The sequence below is a fragment of the Tarenaya hassleriana genome, unplaced genomic scaffold (assembly GCF_000463585.1).
Source record: "Tarenaya hassleriana unplaced genomic scaffold, ASM46358v1 Cleome1, whole genome shotgun sequence".
Lineage (NCBI taxonomy): Eukaryota > Viridiplantae > Streptophyta > Magnoliopsida > Brassicales > Cleomaceae > Tarenaya > Tarenaya hassleriana.
The window spans coordinates 10822308-10832301 of record NW_010960187.1 but is presented as its reverse complement, the minus strand read 5'-3'; the positions used below and the strand labels follow the sequence as shown (position 1 = coordinate 10832301).

General features: G+C 31.1%; 1 protein-coding gene across 1 annotated transcript in view; it reads right to left on the bottom strand.

Moving 5' to 3' along the window:
- Window positions 1-903, bottom strand: part of LOC104823145 (zinc-finger homeodomain protein 10-like) — a 1515-nt gene extending 612 nt beyond the window's left edge. The window contains 1 exon segment of the mRNA XM_010554576.2: window positions 2-903. Within this exon segment, the coding sequence (XP_010552878.1) occupies window positions 2-610 (609 nt within the window). The 5' untranslated portion in view covers window positions 611-903.
- Between the last annotated feature and the right edge of the window lie 9091 nt (window positions 904-9994).

The window sequence follows — 9994 nt, the reverse complement described above, 5'->3', positions numbered from 1 at the left end:
ACCGCTTGCGAGACCCAGGAGCCTGATGGGTCGAGAGATTGTTCACACCTAAGTTAAGATCGGAGAAAGCTAAGCTGTTTCCGGCGTTGTTGTTGCTCCCGGAGAGAGCGAGGAGCATATAAGAGGACGAGATCGGCGGCGGAGAGGAGGAGTTAGGGCTTCGGGAGTGACCAAGTGGAGGCGGAGGAGGGTGGTGGCGGTGGTGAGGCTGGTACTCGATCGCAGCGGCGGAAGAAAGGTGCGCAGTCGGGAGAGCAGCCGCGGCGGCGGAGGGATCGGGATCGCGGCGGTGGAAGTTGCGGTGGCAGCCGCAGGCAGCGCACTTGAGGGAGGTTGGGTCTGAAGGGTTGAAGGAAGGGGAAGGCATGAACTCACCGCAGCCGTCGAGCGCGTGGCCTCCAAGCGCCGCGGCGTGGTTCTTGAGGCATTCTTTGTAAGCGACGGTGACTAGCGCGTGGTTGTGGTGGAGATGGTGGTGGCGTTTGATGATTCCGTTGCTAAAGGAGATGGGTTTCGCGGGTTGGATCCGGGTCAAGACCTCGGACTCGGGTTCAGGTTCGGGCGATGTCGGAGCCGCCGTCGTAGTAGTAGTAATAGGCGTCATGTCCATAGCTCAAACATCTATGGCCTCTTCCAAACTTTAGACCCTCCCCAAAAATGAACCAAACCCACCAACAAAATTGGAAGAAAAAAAAAGGCAAAAATTAGGGTTTATGTTTATGTAATTTCCAGAAACTCGAGAGAAGAAGAAGAAGATTTGGGGGAAAGGGTTTTCTTGAGCTTTTGAGGATTATTACTCACTCAAATTTCTGTCATTTTTAATATTCTTTTTGAACCCTTTTGAAGAGGAGTGAGAAGAAGATGACACGACGATGGCTGAGTGGGTAATAAAAGAAAATTAAGAGGCCAAATAATAATAAAAGAGGGATTTAATATGAATATAGAGAGATAATTCTCATAGAGGGCAAAAGGATTTTGTGGGGAGAGATTTAACCAGGAAGATGGTGGAACTTTTAACCATGGTTAAGACTAAGATGGTTAAGTAATTGGGGTCCACGTTCGGGGGTTAGATTTTGCGCAAAAGTGTAATAAATGTATCTACTGAGTAGTGTCTTAAACCTACAGACAGTCCATAGATTATAAATTTGATCATGCACTGCGACACCAACTCTTTATGTTCCTTCTTCTTTAATGTTTTTTTTTTTTAATATTGTAGTTATATATATATATATATAGATTTTTTTCTGACACGACTTTTTTTTAATGATAAACTTTTTTATAGAAAAAAAAATCATTTTTATATATTTATCCATAGATTTTGGATCAAATATATTTTAGACTGTACGTAATACTATCAAGGTAGAAATCCAAAATTAAGAAAAGAGATCATTTTACATATTTAAAAAATATAGAAGTCACATGAACATTCATTCACACATTTTTGGATATAGACATATCTGTAGTTTGAGTTATATTCTAACAAAAATTCTTAACCTCTATTTATAAGACACTATATCTTCCATTTGTATCATTATATATATATATATATGCTTCTTTGCCATTCCAATGCATTTTGATTTGAATCTTCTTTTTTTGGTAGAATATATGCTCCTTGGAAGAAGAAAAAATAAATAAATAATTTGATTGTGTGTTGGATATCATGTCAGTGATAAAGTCTTATTAATGTCAGGTACCACTTACCATTATGTATATCAATGGTCAGCCTCATAATCATATATATTTGGGGTATTGATATTAGCTTTAACTTGTGCAATAAAACATTTAATTTTGTCTGCCGACATCCACAATATATGATTACAAATGAAATATATATATATATATATATATATATAGCATGACGTGATAAAGATTGTTTAATAGTGATATAGATGAGATCTGTCACCTTCGTCGGGGCTTAAACCTCTCCTTGAAAACATAAACATTGATTTTCATCAGACGCCGTCGCCTATGGACACCGTAGAGTTTGAAGTTTTATATGCTTACCTGCCTTATCCAACGCTATATTCCCCTTTTGACATTCATACGTACGTACGCACGGACGGACGGTTTACTATTTAGGTTCGATTCCGAAGAACCAAACCGAATCAAACCGAAAATTACGATATTTTTTTCGATCTGAATTGTGATTTTATTTTTAAAAAATCGAATTTTCTTGAAACCGAACCGAACCAAACCAAATAAAACATAATATAAAAATCGTTTGGTATCTATTTTTATAAAAACGAACAGATACATTTTCGTCCAGAAACCGAATCGATTCCCGAAAAATGGCGATAGAAATCATAAAAGGTAACAGTTTAAAAACCAAGAAAGTCAATCAAAATGAGAACATATTTAGAAGTTTTAAATACAATAAAATTGCGAAAAAAAAATATAAAATAAAAATATCAGGTGCTTTTAGTATTCCAACATAAATTCGATTTTTTTTTATTTTCTCCTTAAATAAATTGAAAAATCACATAGTTTTGTCACCCTTACGTTAAATTTCCCGGGTCGTCTTCGTGTATAAATTTATTTTTGTTAAAAACGTAAAATATTTCCACTTTAATTTGCCATGTGATTTAGAGAGAACCCCGTCCCCGAGGAAATAGTCATACGGCAGCGACCGAGTTGACCCAGAACGAGTTAACGATGAACAGAACGAAACCGATCCCGGAGACAGGTTGACAAGTTAGACTGTACCCTGAATTACTATGTTACCCTCATCTACCGCGGGTGTTTTCTTCATGCACGAGTCACCGCACAAAGGGCACGTTTGCAAATGCCCCCGCAGTTCTCCATGTGAAATCAAGAACCCATAAACACGATCTATCAATCAAAGGAATAAACCAAATAACATATATATATATATATATATATATAGCCAACTTAAACTATACTAAATCATAGCAAATCAGTTACATTTTTATCAATTATTCGTCATCTTGAATATGCATAATTTATAATGATTACCATCGTTTTATGTGTGGATTAAAAATGTTTGGCCTTTCTTATATAACAAAATTTAACCGTTAATGACTACATTTAGGTATAAAACTTATGGTTTATCTTTTTGTAATATATTGTATCATTATCAATGAAAAGGAATTATATGTTTTATAATAACGAAATTGTATAGAAAGCTATTCAATATATTCATTGTTTCGGTAAAAAAAAAAAAAGCTAGTTATTGTAAACTTGAGTATAATTATAGTCATCAGTAAATGATAAGTATGATTTTTAACTTGTTTTACGGCGAATTATTGTGATGTTGGAATGTTTTTCCTCGTTTTCTCCTTTTTACACAAATTTAAATGCAAAGAGGTGCACATAATCATGAATCTTCAAAAATAAAAATAGATAGAAATATCGCAAAATACGAAATATATCTTTGTCGGCGACGTAGAATTTGAGGGTTCTGTCCAAATCCAACCCAATCTCGGTTACTATTTCATTTCACAGCACGGTCCATTGAATAAAAATCGTCGCATCATTTTAATTTTTTCTATTTATTAATCCATGTCATACATCTTAATATTTATACATCTAACTCGATATTTCATTAAAGAATTCAAGAATTACTACTGCATTAGGAAAAAAAAAAAGAGAGAGTTGTACGAAATAACTTTATTGGTTAATAATTGCTATCTGTTTTGAATTAATTATCACCATTTAATATTCTCCAAAGTCCCACATTTTTCATACAAACATATTTTTTTAAGAATATAATTCTAATCATATACATAATGGTTTCATAGTTTTGAATAATCAGTAAATTACATCGACAAGTAAGTATCAGCCCCTATTTTGCTGTTTGGAATTATTAGGAAATTTCATCTTGTTTCTAGCTAAACGACACCGTTTTTGGTATACGCAACTCCTGACACGCTCAAACGTTGCCGAAACCGTACATTGATTTCTACGATTACACTTGCTGTTTTACAATAATACCCCGATGTAATCGCATAAACTACGATCCGACCACTAACGGTGTCTGAGATATTTGCCTTCCATATTCTAATGACAAAAGAAACACAAAATATTAATGAAAAATTAGTGTGTGCATTAAAATTGTTTGTCAAAAGCCAAAAGGGCTACGTAATCATGATTAACACCCAAGATAAATTATCGAAGTTAAATGGTTACACGTATCTGAATTGCCACGTGTCGGCTAACAAACGTATTTGAGCTTCAACGTGGCATTTTGTTCTAGCGGGGGTCATCCTTTTGAAAAGTCAAATCTTATAAATCGTTTATGTAATAAATTCCTAACATATTTTTTTTTATTGTTATAAATTAAACTTCTTCATACAAGACTAGTGATTGTCATAATAACGAGAATGCTTGTACATAAAATGGTTTAACTATTGTTTTAACGAGTAAAATTGTTTTTCATAGCAATATATATTGAATGGAAAATTTTATAGCCGACGGTATAATACAAAAGATATTTTCGATTGATATAATGCCGTTAAATTTGAGCTTTTTTTTATTTAACATATGCTAAAAATTAAATAAATAAGGAAGAGTTGAAAAAATGTAGTAGGAATAATACGGTTTGGACCGATCTACGCCGGAACATACAACGATGTCGCCACGCGGGTTCCTCCAAATCTTGGAATGTGTCCCGTACCCAGTACTCATTCTTTTTAATTTTTCGATTCTACATATATAGTGTTCATTACAAAATATATTTTCAAATGATTTTAATTTCATATAGTGACATTTTGATTTATAGTAAAAATGATCGTATAGGATGGATTTCCATGAGTAATCTAACGAACGCGGTTATTCTTTATTACATACAAATTTACTGACTATAAGGCACGCCATAGTTAATTTTATATAAATTTCCATGATGACTATAAACTTCTGTGAGGAAACAAGGTTTTTTTTTTAAATTCTTTGATAATGGGTGATTTGTTTACAATTCTTCTTTTGGATAATATATTATAATTGGGGTGGATAAGCATGAATTAATATTATTACAGCTCACAAGTTGACCCATGAATTATCATTTGCAACGATTTTATTTTTTATTCTTTTGAAAAAAGTTTTTTGAATACATGATAACGACGATTCATAAACTTAGGGACCTCTTTTTTTTTTCCCTTGGGCATAGAATCATGAATTATATGGTTGGTCCATAATAAAGGATGTTTTGGCCCTTTACTTCCTGTGTGTGAGTGGTCCTAATAAAACCAAGAACTAACCATGGACTTAAATATGAGACACACCCTAATCAAATACACGTACTTGTGGACGTATATGTTCCGAACATTACTTCATTTTATAATTTTATCTGTAAATCTTATTTATATTTACAGCTTCGGTTTCCGTAGTAACAATCCTTTTCGTGATTGTCGAGGTAAAATAAAATTACTTAACATGTATTTTATATCCGGTGGACGCATGTATATCAATATAGAATCTACCCTATATCACTAATAAATTTATTAATATTTTTTTATAATCTTGGAAATCCACTAGATTTATTAATATTAATATGATATTATTACCATATATATATATATATATATATATATATATATATGTTCATATGTAGTGAGGATATATACCACAAAGGCAAAGAACCAAAATAACTTTTAATGCACAACAATTATAAATTCATGTTTCTGTCACGAGGAAGGCAATGAATTCAGCTGCATGCATCCTACGACGACTAAAGAGTGTTGTTGTGGATGTCATTTTAGTGGAATGTATTTCAGTATTTACTTTTCTAACGAGACGATCCGAAAAGCATTTGATGAATATTATCTGATTTTTCATATATATATATATATATATATATATATATATGTATTTATGTATGCATGCATGCATAAATGATTAACATATCACTATATATAGTGTTAAGATCAAATCCATCTATGGAGTTTCTGATTTATTATTTTTCCTCAAATAAAAAAAACTGTTAGAATTCTTTTTCAATATTTTTGTCCGTGTAAACAATTTTACTAAATTAAAAGAAAAAATTGTCACGATCTAAGAGCCATATATTATAACCGTAACATTCTCGGAATGTATGTATTACTATTAATTAATATTAAGGGTAATTACGATTACGAAGAGCCCGTGAATATGAGATTATAATAGATCAATATATACTACCACGTCACAATTATGGGCTGTAATTTTATCTTGAGATATAATGTATGTACATTCTTAAATACGTAAAATCCCATTATAAGCAGCTAGTAGAGTTTGGTTTTGGAAACATGTGGACACATATGTACCACTACGGATTACAAAACAAACTAGTTTTTATTAGGGTTTCAAAATATATAGTTTTAGGGTTTCATTAATATAGTTTTAGGGTTTCCGAGTGATCATATTCATATACCTACCAATTATGATGAAGTCACGAGCCATTAACAAAGACAATACAGAGTTTTTCATGGGATCATGGGCCATTTGAAGATCAAATATCTAAAGAGTCCTCTCGGGAGGTTGACCGGAAAATCTTTGGTGGGCCCAAAAGAATGGCCATCCCACCACACATCCATGTGTTCCTGTCTCTGCACGTACCTACGTACATACCTATACATATTCTCCGCATTTACTTATATAAATATCCTTATATACAAGGGTTTCAAATTACAATCAAACGCCAAAATCATTGAAAATAATCAATTTTAATATGTTTCTTATGTTCTTATATAACGGTCTCAAATTACAATTCAAGTTTCTATTTAAATAAAATAAAACGAGTAAAAAAAGAAAATGATAATGGCCGAGAGATGTAAAAGAACATTGAGAAAACAATAAAAAGCTTCTGACAAAGTCTACCTACTAACTCTGAGCACTTTTGACACAGTTTTTAATTTAATTATTATTTTTTTGCTCTTTCAGTACCCACCAATCTTCATTTTTGTTCACTCTTTGAAAATTGCTCCCTAACTTCTCCCCATTGGTTATTATGATCCCACAGCACATGGAACTACATATATATATATATATATACACAAAATTTCTGATCTTATAAGTCTTACTCATACTCCTTCCATTTCTAAATAAATAAAGTTTTAATTTTTTTTACAATTTTTTTAAAAAATATAAAAAATATCATATATATCTTTATTAAATCACATTTAGATATTTTTAATTAATGATAAAAATTATAAAATTTCTTAAAAAATAACCTAAAAAATCTAAAACGATATTTATATAATAACAGAATATGTTCTTTACAACGATCATTTATTTATAAACAGAGGGAGTATTCAAATTGTCATGAACTTGAAAATTTCCCTAGATTTAAGGCTAGAGTTCTGTTTTGAAATATTTTTAGAGAATCAACATTAGATTAGTAACAGAATCAAAGGTACATTACTGTAGATTAGGTACAATTGTAAAGGGTTGAGTTTGTCATTTTCTTTAAATTGGGGAAGTTTAGTAAATAAGGTAAAATTGAGAGGCCGACAAGAGATATTTGAGAAGTTTGGGTCGGAGAATAAATACAGATGTGATAATTTTGTATGGGCTTTTAACTACTTCTAATAATGGGACTGTCTGTAGGGCACAATGTCACAATGTTAGGTGTAATCAAACTCATAAACTATTGTAAAAAAAAAAAATCACGATGTCCAATCACACACTTCAAAACTATTTTTTATAATTAAATTATACGCAATTTGTTTTAAAAAAAATACAATTTATGTTAGTTTTGTATTGTTTTATATACTAAAAAAACACCGACTCGATTGTATATAAAAATTCCATTTACATAAAACCTCCATGACTATTTAAATCAGATTTATTTATGTCTAGAAATATTTTTCGGATATTATCTTATAATTTAGTTGCATTTTCTTTTATTCATATTTAATGTCCAGCTATGATCATACTCTGAGAATTCTGATTAGGACCGGATCCCACATTATTGACATGTATTTTTTTTTTCAATTTAATTATGCATTTGGAAAATTCAAATTTGATTTAAACAGAGAAAACAACTATTTAGCAAATAGCACATAAATCAAATGAGACAAAAAAGAAGAAAAGAAATCTTCATTTATAAACATTTAATGGCCTAAAAATATTTAGAATAAAATTTAAATCTTAAATTAAATTCAATGAGCAGTTCAAACTTCAAAGTACTAGTTCTCTGAATTTACAAGTTAATGAAGCCTTAGATTTTTAATTGCTCTCAGAATCTTGGCATTCACATATCAAGTAAAAAAAAAGAGAGCCCATATTAAACAAATAAAAAGAAAAATTCCATTATTTAACTTTGAAATTGGGCCTCAATGCATTATTTAATTTTATAATTAAGTATTGATCTAATGTTTGAAGCCTAATTTTAAACTGGACCAGGGACTCTGGCCCGATAACTATATTCCACCCACCTTTATATGATTTTGGTCAATACGTTTATCAAATTATTTTCAAGATAACCCATTGGGTTTGATGCATGTTTTTTTAGATTTCTTCACTTATACCTCTAATTGTAAAAATATAAAATTACGAAAATTAAATTAAAAAGGATAAATAAAAAACGAAATTACTTTATTACGACTGTACAATAAAAATAACTCATATATTTATAAAAAAAATTAACAAATAAAATAAAAAAAGAAAATATAGATATATTGAAAATAAATATGATACATAATATTTAACATATGTTCCTTATTATTGAAAATAATATCTCGAAATCTATAATTTTCTCCAATTACATATTCGTTTTTCTATTTCAACATTCTCATCAAGAATGATTTTGAAAGAATGCAAAAGTAATCTTGAAAAGATAATGCGATAAAAAGCCATAGATATTTTTATTGCGTTTAGAAAAATCCATGAACATCAAATTTAATTATTTCAAAGGGTATTACTCATTTTCAAATCATTTTACTTGATTTTAAAATTATATCTTTAACTCCTTTTGTCATAACATCTCGCTTGAACTTAGAGTTTTTAGATTTGACTTTTTTTTTTGTCACAACACCTCGTTTGATTTTGGATTTTTACTCATTTTTGAACGATTTGGATATATGAACATCCAAAACTGAAAAAAAAAAGATTCAAAAATAAAAAAAAAGATATAGAGTAGATCGAACCTAGATCGAACCGCTATGATACCATATAAAAATATAAAATTATAGAAATTAAGTAAGAAAGGAAGACAAATAAAAAACGGAATTACTTTATTGTTATATCTCTTCTTTTTCTTGTTACATTACAATGAAAATAACTCACATATTTAAAATAAAAAGAAAATATAGATATAATGAAAATAAATATGATACACAATATTTAACTCCTTATTATTGAAAATAATATCTTAAAATCTATAATTTTCTCCAATCACATATTCATTTTTGTATTTCAACACCGATTACTTTAAGATTTCGCATAAAAGTTTCGACCTCAAGTTGGGGAGAGGAGTATAATTTCAATCACATGGCTTTCTTTCGATCTGTATGGATCTCGATACAAGATACCCGGTTATCCAAAAAAAAGTTTCGGAAGAAAAGTGAAACTGTACAAATATATAGAGAAATCCAATATTATATGGCTCAACTGGTAATGATAAACAAAACTCCTTTGCAACCTGGGTTCGAATCTCCACTTGAGGAGCGAGGAATATATATTTCCAGCAACAAGAACGGAAGCAGTTCTTATACATGCAAAAGTTTTCTGGTTTCTTAATACGAAAGTTTTGTATCATCTGAATCCGTCAGTAAAGATCTATTCACAGCTTCCATTCGATGATATTGATCTCAATGATAGGAAGTGATGCAAATGTATTGAAGTTATGGGTCGGTTTTAACCCATTAAAGCTATCAAGAACCTTGATGTTCATTGTTTTTGCCGCCTGGTTGGGGGTCTGGTTCTCGATGTAGCTGAGCCCGGGGAATTGCGGTTAACCACTGTGGAAACCTCTTAACCGGGTTCGGTTCTGATCCATGAAATCTCACATGCAGCTGTTCGATCTTGCGGTGGGGATCTACAAAACAGATAACTGCACTAA